The sequence below is a fragment of the Lepisosteus oculatus genome, chromosome 27 (assembly GCF_040954835.1).
Source record: "Lepisosteus oculatus isolate fLepOcu1 chromosome 27, fLepOcu1.hap2, whole genome shotgun sequence".
In the NCBI taxonomy this organism is placed as follows: Eukaryota; Metazoa; Chordata; class Actinopteri; order Semionotiformes; family Lepisosteidae; genus Lepisosteus; species Lepisosteus oculatus.
In genome coordinates this window covers 9,102,699-9,127,567 of record NC_090722.1, presented here as the reverse complement: position 1 = coordinate 9,127,567, position 24,869 = coordinate 9,102,699, and the positions used below count along the sequence as shown (strand labels likewise).

The 24,869-nt window shown below is 37.3% G+C and overlaps 2 protein-coding genes and 1 long non-coding RNA gene across 3 annotated transcripts; 1 reads left to right on the top strand and 2 right to left on the bottom strand.

Annotated features, from left to right (window-relative positions):
- Positions 1-667: 667 nt before the first annotated feature.
- On the bottom strand, positions 668-6,171 carry LOC107075424 (phospholipase A2 inhibitor and Ly6/PLAUR domain-containing protein-like). Its single transcript, XM_015336501.2, has 5 exons — positions 6,010-6,171; positions 5,355-5,474; positions 3,066-3,215; positions 1,579-1,692; positions 668-1,029 (listed from the first exon to the last, which is right to left on the bottom strand). Exons 1-5 carry the CDS (start codon positions 6,056-6,058, stop codon positions 818-820), a joined length of 645 nt encoding a protein of 214 aa, XP_015191987.1. The 5' UTR covers positions 6,059-6,171; the 3' UTR covers positions 668-817.
- Positions 6,172-17,798: 11,627 nt separating this feature from the next.
- LOC107080071 (phospholipase A2 inhibitor gamma subunit B) lies at positions 17,799-22,493 on the top strand. Its single transcript, XM_015368698.2, has 5 exons — positions 17,799-17,908; positions 18,851-18,961; positions 20,090-20,233; positions 21,238-21,351; positions 21,959-22,493. Exons 1-5 carry the CDS (start codon positions 17,860-17,862, stop codon positions 22,174-22,176), a joined length of 636 nt encoding a protein of 211 aa, XP_015224184.2. The 5' UTR covers positions 17,799-17,859; the 3' UTR covers positions 22,177-22,493.
- On the bottom strand, positions 19,257-23,747 carry LOC138225313 (uncharacterized). Its single transcript, XR_011183843.1, has 2 exons — positions 23,434-23,747; positions 19,257-19,757 (listed from the first exon to the last, which is right to left on the bottom strand). It is a non-coding gene; the product is annotated as an uncharacterized lncRNA (long non-coding RNA).
- Positions 23,748-24,869: the final 1,122 nt, after the last annotated feature.

Below are 24,869 nucleotides of genomic sequence, written 5' to 3'. Positions count from 1 at the left end.
GTTAAGAAAACATTGTTGTGTAAAGTTTATACAGTGCGTGTTTGAAAGAATACGCACGATTGTGATTCAAGATTCAAAGTATTGTAGCACTGAAAGAATTGTGGTTTGTCCTGTTCTGGAGGAAGGGCAATGCCTCACCAGTCCCAGCTGTCCCGGCTTCTAGATGATGAGCCGCAGCTAGGTGGGCACACTGGACAGCCCCTGAAGGGATGAGCAGGGATACCCCTGGAAGGGGAGGATCCTTTCACTGGCAGTTCGGAAGGCGATTCTACCCACATAAGGCCGTTCCTTTTCTTTTCTTTTTGTCTTCACCGGGACAGGCTGACCTTTTTCACACACTGAGTTTTTATTTTGTTTTTGCCTTTACTCAACCTGCTCTTCCAGACTGGACCCCGTTAAACAGGGTAGGTCCAGTCTTGTTACCGCTGTGTTAGCAGTTTTTTCCCAGGCTGGGAAATAAGGGAAGGGAAGGGAATCTGCATAAGGGAAGCTTCTTGTTTTGGTTTTGGTGTTATTTTTGGTCCCTGCTAACCTCACACTGGTACTTCCGTCCCTCAGTTAGGGACGTTGACTTTTTACCGGTGCTCGCCGTCACTCTTCTCACGCCCACACTGTTACAAGGGGTTATACAATTCTTAGCAATCAATGAAAACTAAGTTCAAATTCATGAAGTTCTTCATTCTTTATGTGATATACAGAAACACACAATGAAATATAAGGTATAAAAGGAAAAAAGAAAGATTCCTCTTTAGGCCATAAAATCACTTGTTTCGACGTTCCTTCTTTCTAGAAAAGGGCAGATGGATGTTATCATCTCTCAGTAAAAGAGCTTGATAGATGTGAGAGGCACCAGCAAAACAAAGACACTCTGTTCTGTGCGCTTGGCATTGTTACACAGGTTTCCAGTACAGCATATGACACTGGATTTGAATTTTGTGCCAAATATAAATTCCAGATCAGATGGAGGTGTCTTACAGGCGTTGTCACTGGCACATCCCTTGAGAGGTTGGGTCTTACCATTTACAACAGCTGAAAAATAAACATGTGAATCATTCAACCAGTAGTTTGATGTCTGTAATAACTAGGCTGTATTCCATGTTTCAAGAAACTTCAGCACGGTTTTTTGTATCTTCATTACCGTTTAATCTTAAATTGCCCTCCTGGGATGAATAAAGTATTTTGAATTGAATTAAAACCAACATTTTCAATAAAACACTAACATTGCTCCTTTATTCTTGTTTATAAAATAGAATATATAGACTATTCAAGTACAACAGCCATGAAAAGTAAATGATCACTTGAAGATAGTCTTAAGTTATTCTAACATTGCATAGTGACTTCTGAAATCTATCTTGTCAAAATATTGTAATTTTGTAATATTGTTACTCCGCAGACATCTTCTTAGCATCTTTCTCATTTGCCACTTTCATATTGAGTCTACACCATTTTTAGTGTTAGTTTAGTAGTGTTTTAAGCAGTATTTTTATTGAACATCGTATGGATCTAGCAGCAGTTCAAGTGAATAAGAAATATGTCTGTGGTTGGAAATATAAATGCTATAGAAAAGCAGTAACTCACCCGAAGTCTCAAAACAGCGATTTTCAACCCCTTGACAGTACATAATCTTACTGCATTCAGTCCCATCACAAAAATAACACTTACTATCATTGGGGGTAATGTCTGTATAAGGAGCTGTAAAACAACAATGGGTATGTCAGTAATGAAGGGGTACCAAAGTCCTAAGTCACTGATATTCTGTCCTCGTCCTAGAGCGCCACTGTGAATTCTGGTTTGAGCAGATAAATCAAATGTTCACAGAATTGGTTTGTATTGCCACTGTATCTGTACTATAGGTCTGAACTGATTGCAGTTATCTAGTTATCTGCAGCTCTCCAGGACGAAGAATGAATATGACTTGACTACATGAATTATTGTTTGATTAAATTATTTTTATTAATACTTGTTTTGGCTGATACTTTTATCCACAGTGACTAAGAGGGGTTAACATCTTAATGATGAGAATCTTCAAAAACTGGATCACAAAAACCTGAGATAAGCTTGAGTAAACTGTACATTAGCAGAAAATATGACATTTTCCATCCATCCATTTTCTATCCAACACAAACCAATGGATTAGGCTTCGGCTCTACTGTGATCCTGAATTGGAAAAAGTGGTGAAAAAATGGATGGATGGATATTTTTTTATTAAAATGATGAAAACTGGGTCTAGGTTAGAGCTAGTATTAATTTCAGTAATACAATTATGTTGTGTATGGACTATGAATTCATATCAATGTTGGGACACTGCTGCTGTTTAGTACAAAAAAAAGTTTGTGAAAAGATAGGTAATCATAATAGTGCAAGATGGTTTCTTCCTAAATAACAATTATAAATATAGTTAAAGCTATTATGAAAGACAGTCTCCAGACAATCTCTAGATGAGACTTTGATCAAATTGTTTCCTCATGTTTATGTACTGTAGAATTCAGTTAGATATAGTTACTTTATGTTAAGACAGCAGACAACACACCTGACATTCAGATCCAGCCATGATGAGTTTTATTACAATGTCTATTTGTCACAGAATATAAAAGGTCATAATAATCTATTTAAATCCCAAAACAATGTTATATTACAATGTGTAGTTGATAGCTGGCTAGAAAGGAGTGTGTGGCATTCTTTGACAGGAAGACATTATAATTTACATTAATTGTTTTGGGGTTTAAATAGATTATTTTAAATAGACCTTTTATATTCTGTGCTGCAGTTTCTTGACTTAAATGCAGCATTTATGGTAACAAGAGTTTTACATGGGTTGTAGTTTTTTTTAAATTTAAAATGCCCTTAGAAGTGCTTGTGTTCAGAGGAGAATAGGCAATGGTAAATCTTAATATCTCTGTTTACCAGACGACTGTAATAAAACTATTTCAAAACTGCGCTAAACTGTTCTGAAACTTTTTGATTCTTTACATGCATGACTTATGTGTATTATAACTCAACATTACATTTAATAGTTCTGCACAACACTGATATACGTATGAATAATTAATTCAAGCATTAATTACCAGGAATTTTAGTGTTGGTGTTGCAGTTGTCTGAGTTACAGCAGTCTAAATTTCCGGTGACCCTCAATGATCCAGTGTTTACTGACATGGGAGCTGTGCAGAGGTCAGGTATCGTGCAAGCCTGGGCAGTTATTTGGTTATTCACAGTTCCTGAAAACAGTTAATCAAAACAGGGGAAAACAATGATAGCTCTTCTATTTTACAGAAACTGAAAGAAATATGACACCCTTTTAAAGAATGAAATTAATTATTCAGTTTATATCCAAATGCCTTGAATACCAAACTTGATTTATCTCTCAATATTGCAGGGACAAAATTCCCATTTTTGAGACAGAATGGAGAACAAGCTCCATTATCAATCTGTAATTAACCATCTCCAAAGCTGGTCAACACAATCATCTTGTTTAGAATTGATTACTTTAACTCCCTACTTCCTGGGGTATCTAAATCCACTCTAGTGATTACATTCCCCCTGTCCTAGAGTCCGTATACTGGATTCCTACATGGTTTTGTGTCGACTTCAAAATCCTTATGCTCACCTACTATACAGTACAGAACTCTTCATGGCTTGATTCCTCAGTACCTGACTTACTATTTCCTGCTTTCCACCTCACAACCTTTGTCTGATTCTGCTCTCCTGTCTGTCCCTCAAGCTCATCTACATACTATAGGAGTGTTATTAGGTGCTAAAAGGTGCTAATAAAAATAAAGTTTATTATTATATAAATTAACTGAAACTTTTAATTCAAAGCATGAGGCATTCAAAACCTTGAGAGTTGCTCGCCAAGTAATCCAAGTGACCTTTTCAATATCAATAATGAAAAGGATCTCAGGGTGCAACAGAATATATTTAGCAAACAACAAAATTGCTGAATTTCATAAAAAGCTATGGGTATCTAATTCAGAATCTATTGCTAGTTTGTTGGAATTGACATTATGGAGAAATTAATTACAGCTGATACTAAGAACAGCAGAAAGGTTGCAAACAAGAGGATTCAGCTCTACCTTGTTTGGCAGTTTAGTTAGATGACTAAAATTTCATCCTCCTGAGTTAAAAGAACTCAATTTACCTTGCTTCCCAAAAAAACTTTTGAATGAAGCATTGTTTACTAAACTCCACCCTAAATAAATTTCCTTTAGTTTCCCATTGTGATCTCATTTCTTTGTTCCACTAAAAACTGTGAAAGAGGACCTTTGGTTGACCCTAACTATACATCTATAGATTTAATCAAATGGAATTTACTCTCATTATCCAGTTTTTATTCCTGCTACATATTTGAATGTCTTCAAAACGTTTTTTTTTTCACATAAGCAAATCAGGACACAATAGTCTAAATGCTGAATGTAGTGTCACTGGTTCTTTGTAGAACTTTAGCAATACTTCACACTTGGTGTGAACCTTAAATAATCTACATACTAGATACCCAGATCCCTCTTTAACTTACACTGTAGCTTACTGCAGTTCAGAATCACCTATCTGCTTTGTATAGTGTATGTTTCTCAGACCAGTGTAGATAATTCAATGTACCCATCAATGATAAACTTTAGAATTCACCTGTTGCTAACTCTGTTATCCACTGCCTGTTTTTTTTATCATCTACCAGTTTACCTGCTCAGAATCTATATAATTGAGATTATGAATGAAAATATCAAAAACTTTCTGGAAAATAAAATATAACATCATATTTCAGTGACATCTAATATACCTTCCTTGTTCTAGCAATGTAGTTATGACTTCCTCTTTCTAATTCTATGTTCTCTCTCAAAATACCATTTTATCTTTGAAATGTAACTGTATAATCTCCTTGCAGTCTGTTCTTTCCTCCTTCAACTGTTGCTCAAAGAATGGCAGTACCCATGAACTGATGAACTGCTAATGTAGTGCCCTTCCTTGACATCAATGACAATTGCAAACCAAGTAATTATAAACCATACCATGCTTTAAAAAAGCCTACATTAAATGCAAGTTTAGGAATGTATTTATACGTATTGAACAGATGGGGGATCTGCACCAGCACACAAAAAGCAAAGGACTAATTACAGATTAATTCCATGTAGGAAAGTAAAAAGAAGAAAACACAAGTTTGAGCTGTGACATACTCTACATAAAAAAGCCTCCAAAGCCTTCTTCAAGTACAGAATAAACACGTTTATTCTTGAACACTTGTTTATTCTTTTTCCTTTTTCCTTTTTAGTGTAGCCATAACCCCTACATTGTATTATACATATTTTCTGAATATGCTGTATTTAAATTTTAGCAGAGTTGAACTATGAACTTAGTTCTCTTACCTGAAGCTTTCAGAATCCCTTTAAAACACTTTGTGTAGGAAGGAAAACATGTTGAAGTCATAGGTTTGCATGTGGTTGACGTTATTGGTGAATGACACACAGTACAATCCAGAGCAGTGGCTACAAAACAATTACAAAAAATAATAATCAGAAAATATAATCTTTGCATTGACATTAAACATGTAGGAGCTTTCCTCGTCTTTCCTTTTCATGCAACTATGTTATGTTGTGTATTTTGATGATGTTACAACAATATACATTAAGTAGATTATTTTTTACACAAGCACTTATTGCTGAAACAAATAAGCAAAAGACTAAATTATTTAGCACCATTGATTAACAGCTCAGGTGGGAAACAAACCAGCACAACACAGGTCCTTCAGATGACAGGGGTTGAAACACACTTACTTAGAATGTTTGTCATTGTTAATGCATTAATGCTGGGTTTCCTGGAGTACCCTTTGATTTTCTGGCTTGTCTTCAAACTGAGATCATAATTAGTTCAATTGTTTGTACTGTAGAAACTGTTAAAATAGTAACAATTCAAATAAAATCTTCAATAAGTGCTCGACAGGAATATAAAGATTCAGAAAATAAAGCTTTTTAAGCTTTACAAGCTAAAGTTTGTAAAATAACACACAAAAGCACAACTTACCCAGTGGAAAGATCGCGCAGAATATAACGAGAGTCACCAGCTTCTTCATCTTGTACAGGTATGTGCAGTCTAATAAATATATCTTGCGCAAGTAACGTTACATATATTGTACGTTAATTAAGATTACATAAATGGGTGTTGGCTATACTGACGTACAGGTGTCTGACAAAATCGACATATTTATGTAGAAAGTGAGACTTGAATGCTGATGAGTGACTCTCAACCTCACATAAAAAAAGGGTTCTGTATGAAATATATATGTTGTCTTTTCTTATATGTAAAACTAAGTGCACTTATCTTTATTACAAATAATTATAATTTAATTAAAGTCTGTTTATCGCATAATATTACTGAGGCCACTGTAAATGTATATATGTATTTGAAAAAAGGATGTTGTAGATGAATGTTTTAGTTTTTGGAAAAAAAAACAGTCATACTAAATAATTGAAATTAAAAAAATAATTATTTGTATAACCCAATATGTCAAATATTGAATTTCCGTACACAATGTATCATTTCAAACACATTCAAATGTTGAAAAAGTACTATAGGTCATATTTTAATTACGGTGGTCTGTTGTAAATGTGGGAGCACTGTGGCCCCAGGGTTTCAACGGGTGGGTTGTGGGTTCAAGTCTACACTGCAAACCCTGCTGTTAGGTACCTGCTGCTAGATCACCTCACTCAAGGTCTTTGCTTAATTATTAATATGGGACAGAGTCCAGTCTAGGAGGGGTAGTCACGTGCTTTCTTGTAAACTGAATATACGGAAAGTAAAATAAGCTCTAAGCTTATATGGCTCAGATATGCAAGTACCTGTTGTTTATTGTATGATTTTGCAGTGGTTTTACATTCCTTCAACCTCACCGCAGACCATATATATTGTGAAAATTTGTTGTGTCCAGATATCTACAGTATTATGTGAATAAACATTTACAACATAGCCTATGTCCTTTTCATCTGCTGTAAATTACACTGTAATGCGTGTGCACAAAGATGTCTTCCTTCCTTTATTCTAAATTTTATTTATGAAATTGTTATTCTAAATTTTCTACACAACAAAGACTGCACTTTTTATAAGGTTTATATACTACAGTACAACAATGCAGTTTTCAGACCTTTCAGAATAGAAATGGTTGAAATAAGAAAAAAGGTCTCTTGGCTTTAAATAAAGGAAAATTGAGAGAACTTTAAAAGAAAAAGCAAACGTTGTCTGAATAAACACCATGCTTTCATCCTCTAAAATTCTTGTTTCACTTCCCACAGGATCACCTTCTTCTTGAATGCAAAATGTGATCTCTTATTCATTGTGGATAACTAAAAATGAATATAAATATTTTTCAAAACTCAATTCCAATGCTAGAATGAATTAACGAAATATACTTTTGATTAAATTGATCACTTTATTCAATTCCACTTTTCTCAGTTTTTCTTGGACTGTAGTGACATCTGGATTTTCTAATCACACTTAGCCCAAAAATGTAAACTAAATGTTCATGGACTGGCAACTCTACCTCCACAGGCTGGGCAGGACACAAGTCCACCATAGGGCCCAGACACATGTGGACAGAGACCACTTAGAGACCAGCTAAGCAAACCGCAATGCCCACGGAAAATTTAACAAAACTCAGACTGATGCAGGGGAAACATGCAAACTTCACACAGAAAGTACATCAGGAGTGATTCAAATTGAGGACTCAAGAACTGTCTCCCATTTGTCCCCCAGGCTTGTCTTCATAATATGGGTGACAGGACCTTCTCATGCTCCAAGGCTGTGGAAATCAATCCCCAATTCCAGAGAGTCACTTTTCTGAGTGCTTTCAAATCCCGATTTAAGACCTTATTTTTTAGAAAGAGTTTTATATAGTTAGTTCTGTCTACCCCTTGCATCTTCATCTGCATTCTAAACCCTTGTCTTTAAATTGTAATAAGCTTTTGTCTCCTTTTGTTTGGAACTGTGAAGCCCTTTGAGAAGCCACTTTTAAAGGTTTTCACATAGGAACTCCAAGTCCCCTTCTAAAATAACTGCAATACTTTAAATCTCTTTATTTAAATCTCTTTAAATCTCTCTCTGCTCTCTCTCTTTTTTTAGGTAAACCAGGAGTTTCTTTTGATCAATGTGTCTCACACCCAGCGCAACAAAGTAAACATCAACTTACTAGAGCTTCAGCCAAAGGGAAATATGGACACTAGTTAGATATTACTATATTTATTATTACAAAATTATTATTTGCTTTGGCAACACTGATTGTATCCATGGTCATGCTGATAAAGCACCTTGAATTGAATTGAATTGAATATTACCCATTGTGTCTGGATTCTTAGAGAGACCTCCATTGTCATCTACTTCAGCATGTAACAACACTTTATTTTATGAACAAGAAGGAATTAGTTTGTATCGTTAGTGTTATTTTTTAGTGAAACTATTGATTAAAATTGCAGTAATTATAAGAACATGGTGTTTCTCTGAAACAAACAAAATAATTATTATATTTATCTATCTACTGGTTGAAGGATTAATCTTATTTTTGTTTTTTCAGATGGAAGTAACCTGACTGTCAAAGGGATTTGTTAGTGAAAATGACTGTAAGACAACTACAGCAGATCTTTCACAGGTGTTGGGCCAGACTATCATTGCTAATGTCACATGCTGTACAGGAAAGCTGCTGTTAGGTACCTGCTGCTAGATCACCTCACTCACGGTCTTTGCTTAATTATTATAATGGGACAGAGTCCAGTCTAGGAGGGGTAGTTACGTGCTTTCTTGTAAACTGAATATATGGAAAGTAAAATAAGTAAAATTACAGCACAGAGCAGAGGGTATTTCTTCTGCTGGTGCCTCCCAAATCCATCAAATGCTTTTACTGAGAGCTGATAACATCCATCTGCCCTCCTCTGTGTCACAATCGTAAGTCCCTCCTCTTAAGGGTGCTCTGGCTCTTTCCCATTTTAGTTGATTTTGTGCACATGCCTCCTATCCAGCCCCTACCTATTTAAGCCAGATGCTCCTACCATTCTTGACTCAGTTTTGGAAGATGGACATCGGAAGCCCGCCTACCAGCGGGTCAAGGAGAGAACCAACGGCACAGGCACAGACGTCCTGACCATCTGGGTCCGGGGCTGGGAGCGCCTGGCACCATTAACCCACTTTTATTCTCCCTCCCTGCACCGGATCCCGCTCCGGTTTTGTCTTGTCTGTCCTGGATGTCCTGGCCCTGGACTCTTGGACTTCGCCCTGGAGTTTCTACATAAAGAATGAAGAGCTTCATGAATTTACTTATGTTTCCTTGATTGCAACGAACTGCATTTCTCCAATAAATGTTGTTCATCATGGCAGTTAATTCCTCTGTGTGTTTGTATCTGTATTGTGTACAGCTCTAGCCCTTGAAGCCTGGATTCCTGCAGGTTTTACTGTTATTTTTTTTTCATTAGCAACTAATTAAGACCTAAGAAAAACAGCCAATTGGACTCCTTATTCAAATATTTAGTTCAATAAAGTAATGACTTGAAGTGTAAGGAAAACCAAAGTACTGGAGCTGTCCATTATTAAAGTATAAAGTACAGTTTAACTATTTCACTCTGCTTTATAAACAATTCCAGTCACACTTTAGCTTGTTGCAAAGTTACACTATGTGGCCAAACAGGCTTTAGTGTTAGTTTTATTGAAGACCTACAGAAACACAGGTGATTTGACTCCGTATCCAAATATTTAGTTCAATTATGTAATTACTTGAAGTGGAATTGAAACCAAAGTGCTAATAATCGATAATACACAAAACACATAAGAACCTCTAAACATACATTTCTTGGAGTAGATAATAAGATACGTTTAAGACCAAACTGATTAAATATTTCATTTTGCATTATAAACAGTTTCAGTTGGAGTTAGACTTAGAGATCTGATTCAGTCTGTTATAAGGATTAGGGTTTTATTACTAACACAAATTATGTCACTTTGATACTTCATTAATATATTCCATTTATGAAATAATTATCCCATCCAGGGACTGACCAGACTCACACCTGCTAAGCGTCAGTGGGTCACCAGTTGTGAGTTGCAGGGTGATATGGCTGCTGGCTACTGTACACTTTTCTACACCTTGCTTTTGTCAAAGTCTCTTTATAATTCTCCTGTTGCCAGTTCTGTTTGCTCTACTGTTTTTTTGTATCATCTGCCAATTTAAGTAGTTTAAGAAACTACTCAGAATTGAAATCCTTGAGAAATATGTGACACTATTAAAAGCTTTCTAGGAAATACGTCTCATATTTTAGTATCATCTAATGTTCCTGTTGCTTGTTTAACAAGAATCTGAGATTTTTAGCAATGTAGTTATGACTTCCCCTTTCTAAATCTCTGCTATCTCTCAAAGTACCAATTTTTCCTTGTAATGTGTCTGTGTAGTTTCCTTGTCTTCAGAAAAAGTTTCAGAAGAAAGACCGATTCATCTATACTTTCCTCTTACAACAGTTGCTCAAACAATGGCAGTACCCATGAACTGGTGAATTACTAATCTTGTGCCCATCTATAAAATCGATGACAATAGCAAACCTAGCATTTATAGACCAATACTTCTGACTTCTGATACATGTAAGGTTATTTAAACAACAATTAGAACTAAATTGGAGGAACACCTATTTAGAAATAGGATCATAGTGTATAAATAACGTAGGTTTTGCTTTGATTTGTTAGATTTTTTTTTAACAGTCAACAACAGTAAAGTATCTTCACAGTGCATATTATATGATGTATAGGTAACTGCCAAAATAAAGAAAACACCAACATAAGGTGTCTTAATAGGGTGTTGGGCTACAAAACTGCCAGAAAAGCTTCAGTGTACCTTGATATAGATTCTACAAGTGCCTGGAACTCTACTGGAAGGATTAAACACCATTCTTCCACTAGAAATCCTGTCATTTGGGATTTTGTTGATGACACTGTCTCAGGCATCGCTCCAGAATCTCCCATAATTGCTCAATTGATCTTTAGAGTAGTTAGTCACTAACTATCAATGAGCTGAATCTCATGCTTGTAAACTTTCTTATGCTCTTGTTGTTATGTTGAATCCCATCCTCCTTTTGTGAATAAGATTTTACATGTACAATTCCTCAGTCTCTAGATACTCCTTATAGATATTTTAAATTAGACTGGAAATACCTTAAATGGGTGGTGTATGAACTAAACAAGACAAAAAAGATGAGTTGGCTCACCTTTAGGTTCTTAGCATCTTAGCATGTCATGCTTTCCAAAAAGTTTGGAAAATTCAAAACAAGTTTTATAATCTATATATATTTATTGAACAGATGGGAGATCTACATAAATAAAGAAGCAAAGGACTACTTACAGAATAATGCCATGCTGGAAAGTGAAAAGAAAACAGGTTTGAGCAGTGACATACTCTACATAAAGAAGTCTTCACAGCCCTCTTCAAGTACAGAATAAACTCTTCATTCTTCTTCCTTTTCACATTTTAATGTAGATGTAACCTCTACGTGTTATTGTACATATATTCTGTATATTATTACCTTTTAGCAGTGTTGAATATGAATTTATTTCCCTTACCTGTAGTTGTCACAGTCCCTGTAAAACACTTTGTGTATGAAGGAAGACATGTATAAGTGGTGGGGAGGCATGTGGTTGATGTTACTGATGGTAGACACAAATTATAATCCAGAGCGGTGGCTACAAAACAATTGAACAAAATAATAATTAGAAATCTTCCTTACCATGGAGATTCAATATGCAGGAGCTGGCTGGTCTATGTTAGAAAGCACTGAGAGCTGTCTTGCAGTATGTACAGCTATTGGCCTTTCCCTTTTATGCTAGGTTTATTGCTAATTCATTTCCAAAATATATAGTTGTTTCCTCACACAAACATCCCTAACAATGATCCCTTAATAAGGGAGAGGACATGACGGTTTTGAAAAAAAAAAAAGATTTTGATTGCAAGAAAAAGTAAGGAAATAGTTATATTTTCCTTTGTGTAATCAATGTTCATATTTTTAAGGCTAGATTTTTTTTACCTGTACATTGATGCTGTGAATTGGTTTTCTGGTAACAAAATCACCCTTGTTTTGCCCTGTGTGGGCTTTAATGGGGACGTTTGTGTTGTCCAAAGAACTTATTATATTAGGAAATGCTGAAAGAAATGTTTAGACCAAGGTATATAGCTACAAAGAACAGAAGCGACACATACAATGGATATAGTATATGAATATTACAAGCTATTTCATGAAACCCCTGTTTGATGGTATTCACTAATGCATGGCAGGGAAACATTATGAATAGATGCAAAAACTATTCATGCAAAAATATCACTTTGCTTATAGCACAAGGCAGTGTTGCTTAAATAAAGCACTTCAAGTCTCCAAGACAGTAAAAAAATGCACCAGGCACAGGGAATCCCAGCCATATTAACAGTCTGTGATTCTTTTAACGCTGAGCTATGACGAACAGTTTTAACAATGTATGGGTTTAAGAGATGTAGAGTGAATGTAGAGTACAGTATATCCTGTCTGCTGAAAGCGTCTTTCAAACAACAAGTTATTAGTGAACTGTAAAGGGTTTTGTCAACTTCTAAACTTTCATTCTCTCTGTAAATCTCCAACGTCAACTTGATCCCTTGAGATGGGTGATTTCAATCACAAATAAGATTAAAAGATTAAATCTCCAGGCATCAATTAGTACCATTGATTAACAGCTCAGCTGCACACTTTACCCCAGTGACAGGAGTGGAGAAACGCTCGTTACTGTGTTAATATCTTTATGCTGAGTTTCCTGGAGTACCTTTGTGTTTGCTGCTTTGTCCTAAAATTGGGATCATAATTAGTTCAAATGTAAGTTAAGCAAAATAGAGACTGCATGCGTCTCTTTTCACGTTTGTTACAAATTAATCATTTTTATTCCAGCCATGTAGGTGTCATGCACTTGTGTGTAAAACAGACATCGTGTTCTCAACAGACAGTAGGGTTCCTGTGAATTGGCAAGCAGACAAATTATGTGCCTCCTCGTTTGGAAAAAAGAAAGATTTCCACCCAGATGGGCATTTTTAAAGGTGGGGTATGGATACGACAACGCTCCAATTTAAAGTTTAGATTTGACCTTTCTCTCCCATGGGGAGAAGGTGCCCAGAACTTTTCCCTGGATCCAGGATTTAAACCTGCGTGTACTGTGCACACACACACTAACGGTCTAACAACAATGGGGTAGTATTTCCCTTAAAAGTATAAGGAGCAAAGCAGGACCGGTAGTATCAGACAAAATATCTTTTTGTCGTTTTTTAAACACTGCAGATCAGCCTTATCTAAATCTTTTCTTCATACCTTAAGATGAAATTGAAGAAAGAGAGAACTTCACAATATGGATACATAATAATTAATGTCTCTTCAAATGTGCAATGTTCACAAAAACGGTGCTCCCCATCAGCCGGAGACACCCCTACCTGTCAACAGCAGTGCGCTGGCCGCAAGGTCAAGAGCCAAGAGGAGCTTCATCTTGAGCCCAAAGCACGAAGTGAATTTACTGTGCATGCAGGACAGTTTATCTGTATATATGTAAAGTCAAGCAAAGACAGGTGGTGATGTCTTCAAAACCCAGTGTCTTGTTTTTTTTCCTGAGAGCTCAATCTTGCTGACTGGTGAAATAAGGAACATGTCCTCACAGCAGATTATTTTTTAACGCAGAAGTTAAAACGATTTGCCAAGGAGTGGAAAGGATGGTTGTGGGCCCCAGATGTCAAAGGCTGTACAGTGTGGTTGTTAATTGTATCGATGGGCCAGAAACAGCCTGGTGTTTAAGCAGTTCCATGCCCTTTCCTCTGTGTTTCCTGCCTTCTTCACAGACCCTGGGTAATCACCTCACCATTCAGGGGTAATGTGTGGGGCTGCAAACATTTTTGACTGGACCTGTGAGTGAGAGGGAGGCCCTAAGCAAGGACAGTGTTCGTTCGAACAATACATCATTACACCTGGTCATCTGCGTACAACCGTTTCCCAACGAGCCCTGGGCCGTTAGCCCTGCCTCAGACCCAGAAACATGGCAGGGGGAGCGGAGAAGGGAGGGCTTCAGAGAAGGAAGTGCAGCAGGTGAACCCAGGAGAGGACTCAAATCAGAAACCAGAGACTGGAAGCAGCAGAGAGGCCCAGAGTCCTCCTGCTCCTCCTGTATCCAAAACTGGACTTGGAGACAAGCGGGGTAGAGAGGCGGGAACGGTAGTGACGCCTATCACTATCACTTTTATTGGCTTTCAGAAACCTACAGGCTGCTGTGGCTTACAAGTTTCAGGGAAGCCTGCCCAGTCCCCAAAACCAGTCCATTACAGAGGTATTTCGCTTGTGGTATTACAAGGAGTTTTTCCCAAAGTTAAGACATCTTCCGTTCTTCTTCACTCTCTTCCAACCAACTCTTCTGTTGGAACAGCTGAATTCCTGCCACATTCCTTTCTCTTCTCTACAGGCAAAACATTCTAACTAACCCAGAAACACCCTCACACACTGAACTGGACTCATCCCTTCAATAAATAGTTGGACGTTTCCTTCCTTACTGATAATTACTGGCACACCTCAAACACCTTAACCCTTTAGTCCTGTTCTACAACACTACAGAGATATATGGAGGATTGATATATTTAATCCAGGAATACGTACATACAAAATAGTAAATTCACTTTCTATATCAGTCACTCACACCTGCTTAACTTCAGTAGGTTGCCAGTTGTGAGTTGAAAGTTCTTCATAGATACATCCCATGTAGTGGTGGCTGTTATATATTTTTTGCACCATCAAGTTTTCTCTTGCTTCACATTTGAGTATATTGTGATGACTTATATGTGATCACACCAGTAGGGCTTAAGGCATTTTATGAAATGGCAAAATGTTGATATACAGTTGTCAACAGCTGGCAGTTTCCGCAGTCAAGATTCTTTGGTATGCTAAAGATATCATGTATCTGAATTCTGGAACTCAGGAAATGGCTTCACTGAAAATAATGGAAGATTCCTTTCAGCTTTTCCCATTTACTGTAAGTCATAAGTTATCTACCGTCAGTAGCTGTGCATGTCTGTCAATACTGTAGCCTCAGACATTGCTTTTGTCAGAGACATAATATAGTCAGGTGTACCAGATGTGGCATAAACACATTGTATATAATAAGGAAGGGTGTTACTTTTGCTTTTGGCATTACATGGAGATTTGCCAAAGTAAAATGAAAGTGAAATGAAAAACTGCACAGCCATGTCACAGGCAGAGATCAAATGTGAGGCAGAGAGAGCCACAGTAGCTGATATACCAGTTACAGGCAGTCTTTCATTACTGTGTGGAGCTTTTGTCCTGATAATAGTCATGACTGCTAGGACGTCCTGTCGCTCACTGTGCCATATAGCATTTTTAAAATAGTAGGTCTTTTCTCCCCATGTGGGTTTGCCTGTTCTCTCAGAACCACCATGCACAAGCCTCTGAAAAACATACTATATTTCCTCTCGCAATCACTAAAAGTTACCACCGTCGACTTCAGATGGAAAAGCGCAAGAAGACAGAAGAAAAAAAGGGGGCATGTGAAAAAACAAAACAAGTTAACTAATTTTGGGAAGGTATTATAAATAGATTTTTTATGCCAGACATCCGCAACTTAAATGAGGGATAGGGAATGTCCAATTGAACACTGGGGGTAAGCAAAGAAAACAAGTAGATGGATATTTGAGGAATCATGCAGATGATCTGGTGTCAAAGTGAAGTCCTTCCTTCATCTTTCCTCTCTGCCCCCCTGTAATGGGTCCGGTTCAGCATATTCAGCATCCCATCAGAACCTAATGTGTTGCTTGTGGCTGTATGGTAATTGATGAGAATCTAGGCAAACAGCCCATCACTCAATTTGTGATGAGCCACCTGCCATACTGTTTTCGTGAGGAATGCTGGAAGACATTGAAAGGAGAAGGAAGCAGAAACAAAGACACAAAAGGGAAAAATACACCAATGCTGACAAAACTATGGACCATCATAAGTACCAATTCCAGTAAACATAACCCATGAAATTTTCATGGGGACATGTATTCTTCCTACACTTGCCTTAGTAAAGATGCAGGGTTTCTCTGCCTTCTGAAAAGATTGGAACTTTTTGCAGCCGAAATTTCCCATATGGTGCAAGAGGCATTTCCAAAATATGTGGAAGATGTCCTAAACAATTTTGTGGTTTAGATATTTCACAAAACAGTTGAAGTGTCATGAACAAGGTGCAGTAAAACTGGTTGGACAGGGCACAACAAGCCTTACAGATGACTTCTTGAATTTTGATTTTTATTTCCTGTTTTTGTTGGAACTTGTTGACTTGATTAAAACCCATGCTTACAGTAGGATCTCAAAATATATCAAATGTAGTATGTCCTATAAGTAACATCCTGCATGTAAATCTTGTTTACAATGGCTGCCTCAGTGCATGTTGATGCCTGAGGTGTAACTACATTTTACTCAAGGTAATTTGTTTTCTAACATTGACACATTACCAGCTTTAACCTGTTTTTTCAGGATGAAGGAATGAAAGAATAAAATTGTGCTTGTGTGTGGGGTTATGAGCAGACAGGTGTACCGTGTGTGTCTGGCCCTGGTGTCCCAGTGTCAAATCTAATTCCATATCCCCTGGAAATCTGTATCATTCTTCTGTAATGCTCACACACTCCACAAAACATTTGAAGATACTTAAAAACATAAGCAGCTCCTGCGTGGATGTGTGTGTCTTTGCTTATTAAGATAAATACTTAAAAACGTGACTCAGTGTTAAGACGTATCCATTTAATTCAGCCTTTCTTTCGCAAACTGATAATTTGCGTATTTCTAATGGCAATAGCATGTACGTTACGTACATAATAATTGTCAGTGAAAATACAGTATGTCATTTTGCTTTTTATTGTAGACATCTATGTATTCTAAACTGACAAAATTACTCAGACCAGTCCTTTACAGTATATATTTCCCACTTTCCTGTTACAAAAAAACCCTGCTGTTTTACGTTGAAGGTCATACAGTACATGCTTGAAGGAAAACACATGATAACGATTTTAAATATTAGTACTTAAAGAATGGCGGTTTCTCCTGATTAATTCCAAAGCAGTAAAACTAGGTTGTCTCCCGACTTTTTTTGATGAACCAAAAGTCAGTCTGTAAAAATATTCGGAAGTCAAATAGTGCTTTCAAAAAATATAATGTTGTTTTACAGCGCTGAGACTACAAAAATGTAAACTCTTTTTTGTGATTAACACCGGCACATAAAAAAACGATCAAACAAGTCTAACATTAGAAACATAAAAAATACCGGCGGGCAGTGGAATACGACTATAGAAATAACTGAGATTTTTTAAACTTAAGTATATTAAATAAATCATATTTATCACCTTATTAAAAATTGATAGTATGTAAAAAGATTGTCTGTTACTTCAGTGATGGATAGCAAGCAAATTTCATACAAGTAAGCGTCGGACTATACTTGCCCGACAAATTATTTAATATATATTTGATTTTTTAATTAAATGATTGAATTCTTATTTAGATCGTAACAATTTTTTAATACTCGAATTGTTCACAACACAAAAACTATGAAAACATTTTTTCATAAAATAAATTCAATTATTCACAGCAAATTATGCTGTAGTAAAAGTACCAGGGCTTTCTAATGTACATAATACATATTATACAAACGATTGCGGTTTTGTATGTTGAAATAAAGGCAACAACAATGTTTTCACTTCAGAACTGACGCAAGAATCTCTGATATTACCGGTGGGACAGCATTTTTGTTTTATGTACAGCCTATAAATAATGCCGGTGGCGCTAGAGAACTTAATTTGACCACACCTGCCGGGACAAGATGAAGATGCTGGGGATTCTCGCTCTGACCTGTGCGCTCTTTCCTCTGGGTAGGACAAGCTTTCGTCTGTATTTTCCAAATAACATTTTTATAAACCGTTGTATTAATTAAAACCTTAGGATGTTTTGTTTTATTCTAGCTAAACCGTTTTAATCACGCTTATCGAACTTTTAATTAAATGTATTTAAATTGTTTTTAAAGATATTCTGCCGCAAGTTGAAACTTGCCTACAGTACATTTCTTCTAGGAGACAGAAGGATACACATAACATTGATTTGTGAAACTTTGACCTACTGTAAGTGCAGAAAGGAGTTAAATTCAAAAGCTTCTTAAAGTTAAGAGCACAGACATTTGAGCTCATAATTTTGAACAAGATAAAGAAAATGCAACTGCAGATTCATTGACCATGTTGAAGTATTCTAGCTCAATAGTTCTCAACCTTGATCCCGGGAGACCTCTGGGTTTTTTTCAAGGCGAGCTATTAATAATTAATTAATGACACTTGATTATACTTGTTGATGACTTTCATTGAAATGATTGTTAATTTAGACTTGTTTAACTGATTCTCTTCCAGTCCTTGTTTATTAAGAGCTTGCGCAGTTATTTTAGTCTAAACTGCTCTTAATAGGTGATCAATGTCTACAGTGAGATTTTTTCCTTCTGCTCAAACAGAACTAGTTAGATTTCTGGGATCACACCTGAATGAGGGAAATTCTAAAATTCAGATACAGGCACAAGAACGATGCCACTTATAAATCCAATTTAATGTTTTTAGAGGTGAAAGGAAATTTGAAAGTATGCATCAAGTAGGTTTTGTGAGAGAAAGTAAATATACTGTATGTTTGGAACTGAATGCACTAAACCAGGCTGTGCAGTAAGTATTGGATGACCATGTCCTCTGTTTCATGACTCAGACCAGCCAGCTATTGCTTTGGATGTTTAATTTCAATTTGAAGTCAGTTTCTAATTGTTTTTTCCCCTTGTTCTGCAGCCACTGGCCTCAGCTGTAATCAGTGTTTACCAACATCAATTTCCCCGTGCATACAGGTAACATGCCTTCCTGCATTCACAAAGTGCTTTACAGGGACTTTGAAAGCTACAGGTAAGAGAAATGTGTTCAAGGTTTGAGCCTGTAACAAGGTGCAAACATACAGATTATATTTATAATGACAAGAAGAGGAAAATTCTACAGCACATAATAGAAATGCAGGGTTTCTGCTGTGAATTCTTGTTGAAGTACACAATTGAAATGCTTCCTTCTTTTTATCTTTCAACATGGAATTATCCTGACAATATTTCTGAGACAGAAGAATAATATTTGTACAATATTTAAAATTCACACTTTCAAAATCAAACCTTTGTTAACCTGCAATGGAAAGATGATGAAAATGATTAAATCAGTGTGCATTCCTGCATTTTATTTTTTTATTGCTTTTGACAACTGAAATCTATGATACATTCTTTCCACCAGCATTTAATGTCTTATTTCCATATTCAATTAGATGGCTGGATGAGATACCATTTAACTTTATTTTGTAAAACAATTTAAAATTTTGCCCTGGCTTCTCCTTAAGTCTTACTCACGTAAAGTTCCTACAGAACGCAATTTATCATATGTAGGATAGTAGCCACAATAAGGGAAAGGGATTCACATTTCATATTCAAGATATTCAATATCAAAAGGTGTAACGGCCCTGTGCGGTCATGCAGGAAAAGGGTCTGGAGACGGGGGGCGTGTCCATACAGTGCAGGTGTCCAGGGGAAGCGAGTCCAGGCGAACAATCCATGTAAGAAATCCAAAAGAGTAATCCGAGACAAAGGGTAGAGTCCAAGGCCAGGGGATCCATCCAGGGAGTTAAAACACGAACCGGGTCGGAACCGGCGAGGGGAACCAGGAACTAGGAACAGAGAGTAAAAGCATAACGGAGCCAGACGCAGCAAGACCCCGGGCTCTCATGATGTGGAAATCAATGAGGAACCAGGAGTGAGGTCCGCGTCTGGCTTTTAAGGGGGAACGGGAATAGAGATCAGGTGCAAACAATGGGAGGGAACGAGGAAGGGCTGGAGCTCCCTTAAGAGGAGGGCTTAGCGATCGTGACAAAAGGTGCTTTATGTAGCCTGACCAAAAAGATTGAACATAAACCTGCAATATGAGCTGGGAGAGCTTTCTTCCACATTTTTTAAACAGAAAATGTATTACTTTTGTTCCACTGTATTCAATCATTTTCAGGGATTACTGATTTAACGGTGAAGTCATGCATGCTACCAGAGGTGTGCACAGGGGATCCTTTTTCGATAAATACTGGAGCATTGAAGCTGACTGCAAAACTAGACTGCTGTTCCACAGACAACTGCAACTCCAATACTCCTCCTGGTAATAACCTATTCATAACACCAACTAAGAGGTTTCAAACACATTCCTGGGTTACTATATATATATATGTTATACACTTCAGCAGTTTTCTTGTATCTCCATACAGTATGTATTTAACGATCATAGCAAGTTTTATACAGCTTCTTTTGAGTGAGAAGAAAATGTGCCTATCATATTTTATATTCATATGGATCAAACACTCACAGTAACAACAGCTCAAGGTAAACTAAACAAAGAGCAGCAAAGAAAGTGTTATAAAAGCTCATCCATTTATTAACTTGTAAGTTCAATCTATTGACTTCTTCACACCATTTATTCCTATGCGTCAATGAAGCTCAAGGCCTACTTTTGAGCTTCAAAATATACTGTGCAGTAGATCTGGCAGAAAAAAAAGTGTTAGGTTAAAACAAAATAATTATATTTTCAGGAGAACATTAGCCTTTCTTGCATAAATAAGTAAAAATATAGAGTTGAATAAGGTGGAAATATGCATAAAGACTTTAGCACAATGGTAAGCATTCCATTCTATTCTTCTCTCTCACCCCAAAACGTCCTCTTACCAGTATTTGAAATTGTTTCAAAATGCTGTATAAGCGTGATGAGAACTTTGCAACTGTTTTCTTGAAATTACGGAAATGGACTTCAAGTTACGGCTACTGTAAATTTGTAAGTCAATAAAACTACGTAGTGTAACCATAGCTGGGCAATTAGACTCCATGTTCCAACAAAGAAATGCATTGGTCTCCTTGTACAGCTAGGTGGCAGTGTTCAGTAGTGGTCACGGGTTCAAATCCGTGTGGAAGACGGCTGCAGTATAAGCAAGTACCAAAATGTGTTAACGCATGCAGTCACAGCCCCTCTTGGCAACACCAGAAAAATGTATTGGCAAAATAAATGAATTATTGAAAAATGTGATTTGAAATTAAAATGTAGTTTTGTCATTTATTTAGGCCATTGGTAATGGTGTAGTGCATAATCTCTGACATGTTTGTTGTGTTTTACAGCTGCTTATACAGACACTACCCCCAGTGGTCTAAAGTGTTATTACTGTGATGGAACTGTCTGCAATAAGACTCTGACTTGTCAAGGGGTTGAAAATCGCTGTTTCACGGGTTCTGGTAAGTTAATGCTGTTTATTATGATTCTATTTCCCACCATGGGCCATGTTGAGCATTTGCTCTGCTGCGACTTTCTTATGAAGGTCTTTCATTACAAAAATACTGTTTTTTACATAGTCAAGTGATGTAGAGAGTAAAATGAAAATAACAAGATAGAAATATCAGCACATTGACACGAAACACAGATGAAGAAATTACAATGTTCTGAGAAGGAAGCTTTCACAAGTCACAACACATACTGTATATAAGAGATGATGATGAAAGAATTGAGAATAACTAACCTGAAGGGAAAAACGTTCATTTTGTGGCTGTTGTAATTTAATGATAGCCTACACTGTATATTTAATCACATAAAAAGAAGGAAGGGATAGGGAGAGAAGCTTGGGGTCAGAGTGCAGGGTCAGCCATTTATACAGTACGGTGCCCCTGGAGCAGTTGGGGTTAAGGGCCTTGATCAGGGGCCCAGCAGAGTTGGATTCCTCTGCCGGCTGTGGGATACAAACTGGCAACCGTTCAGCCACAGGTGCAGATCCTCAACCACAGAGCCACTGCACTGCCCCCTGCATGAATGGATGATTAAATGATTCCTCTGATTTTTGTTTTGTAGGTTCTGTCAATGATCAGACCCAGACATACATGGGATGTGTCAGTGACAATACCTGTAAGGCATATAAAACGGATCTATCAAAGATATTGAACCAGATAATCAATTTCAATTTCAATATGACATGCTGTTCTGGAAACCTGTGCAACAACGCCATGCGCACAGGGCAGAGTGTATTTCTCCTGCTGGTGCCTCTTGCTTTCATCAAGCTCTTCAACTGAGAGATGACAACACCCACATCCCTCCTTCTGGAAAGAGGCAGGATTGAAACATGTGACATTGAGGTTTATAAGGAATCCTTATCAATCATTTTATGTCTTATATTTCATTGTGTGTGATTGCTTATGCCGACCTTTATTAATTTTACTGTTTTTTTCTTGATTGGAAAGAATTTTACCACCCCCTTAAAGGTCTACCTCAAATAGATTTGAGGTTTTTGCAAAGGGCTGTATAATTCTTAAATTATTTGAAATGGCACTTCTTTTCAACTATGCTTTTTGTAACTCCATGTACTCAATAAAGACTTATTCAAGCAGCAGCTCATGTTTTGCATGTTCTAGGGAGGAGTGAAAGATTTCAGGAAGGTACTGCAGTCAGAGGGTTAAATCTGAAAATGTGGATTGAAATTAATAACTTGTGTGAGAAGGGATATGGCAATACTGTTGTAGCAGAAGCCAGATACCAGGAACAAGTGTTCTGGGGTTATAAATATTAGGGTTAAAATATTAGCCAAAGAGCTAAAGTAAAAGAAGCTGAGAAATTACTGGAGCATTGAAGCTGACTGCAAAACTAGACTGCTGTTCCACAGACAACTGCAACTCCAATACTCCTCCTGGTAATAAACTATTCATAAAACCAACTAAAAGGTTTCAAACACATTCCTGGGTTACTATATATATACACGTTATACACTTCAGCGGTTTTCTTGTATCTCCATATGTATTTAACTATCATAGCAAGTTTTATACAGCATGTGGCTCTTACTCTTATCTAACCTGAGAAATGTAACTTGTATGTAAGGTGCTGAATATTAACCTTTTATTGATGTATCCTACGAAAGCCTTCACACCTGTGCACATTTTTAATTAAAAAAAAAACTAAATATTTCGACAGTTCAGTTCTGCTGGAAAGTGAAAGCCAGTTAAGCAGTGTTTTGAAAAAAGCTACAGTAAATCTGAACTTCTTTCATATTATGTTGTCCTGAGAGTCATTCTTCCACTATGGAGAAATAATGTTTCTAGTACCATACAGCAGGTCTTCCATAATGCCCTCAGCCACTGGGGATATTTTCCTTTTCTGAATTTCACTACATTTCGACTGTAAGCTTTGCCTTTGAAGCACCACACAAGCCTGGGCAGTTATTTGGCTATTCACAGTTCCTGAAAACAATTCATCAAAACGGGAAAACATAAAACAACAACTTTTCTCTTGAGCAGAAACTAAAAGTGTTACAGAGGGCCTAAACCGCTGGTTCTTACCTCATCTACTCGGGGGGTGGGCAGATCAACCAGATATCTGTAACGAACAGTTCTTTCCGGGCCCTATGCGGATGACACGATCCAGAATAGTGAAGACACAAGGGGAAAAATAGTCATGCAGGAAAAGGGTCTGGAGACGGGGGGCGTGTCCATGGAGTGCAGGTGTCCAGGGGGAGTGAATCCAGGCGAACAATCCATGTAGGAAATCCAAAAGAGTAATCCGAGACAAAGGGTAGAGTCCAAGGCCAGGGGATCCATCCAGGGAATTAAAACACGAACCGGGTCGGAACCGGCTAGGGGAACTAGGAACTAGGAACTAGGAACTAGGAACTAGGAACTAGGAACTAGGAACAGAAAGGACGGAGCCAGACCCCGGGCTCTCATGATACGGAAATAAATGAGGAACCAGGAGTGAGGTCCGCGTCTGGCTTTTAAGGGGGAACGGGAATAGGGAACAGGTGCAGACAATGAGAGGGAACGAGGAAGGGCTGGAGCTCCCTTAAGAGGAGGGGTTAGCAATCGTGACAATATCGTTAATCAATCCCAGTACTCTTATATCACTATGCCTTCCCTCCCTGGCCTACTTAAACCCTACTCTGTTCCACCTTCGTTCAGTATTGGGTTTGACACTTTTTATCCTCTAAGATAGCCTTCTGGGACTCTTTCTTGGTTTATGGGCTTTTGGCTTTGCCTTTGTAACCTTGATTTCTGGATTTTGTCTTGGGTAACTTTTGATTAGTCTTCCTCTTGGCTTTTTAGACCTTTTGCTAGTCTTTAGACCTTAACCTTGGATTTCACAGTTTATTCTGTTTATGAGTCTCTTGTGATCTCGTTACCTGCCTAGGGCCTATCACTTTGCTAATAGCTGGTTAGCAGTGTAACAAAAAGAAACTGTAATACCTTCTTAGGAATTTCTTCCATTCTTCTGTGTTTTTAAGCAAGAGAATCAGCTTTGAGTGAGGTTATGGCCGTAGGTGTAAATTAGATCTTGAATTCAGGAAATCTGTATCTGGGCAAAAAGGTCTTACTACAGAGAACACTCTCTTTCAGGTCATTGCAGACTGATGGACTAACATTTTATTTACTTTGGACTCGGAAACACACAAACTAGTGTGCCGAGAACAGAAAGTGCAGTCACGTTATCCTGTAACCAACCAGAAAACAAAGAAAGTTTTATTAACATAAACCTATCTACAAACTAAAACAGAGAATTCTATATCGCTAAAAAATGTTTTAACCTGCGAAGCTGAATAAAACAAAATAACAATAACATAGGATATATGCTTACATATGTACAGTAGATGCTATCTCGGATATATTATTAAGAGCCAGCAGCTTATTTATCCAAAATAGGAACAAGACAACAAGACCTATCTGGTACAGCAGATTGCTGCCTAGCGCTCCTGTCAGCATTCATAGCAGTTTGTTTCCTTTCT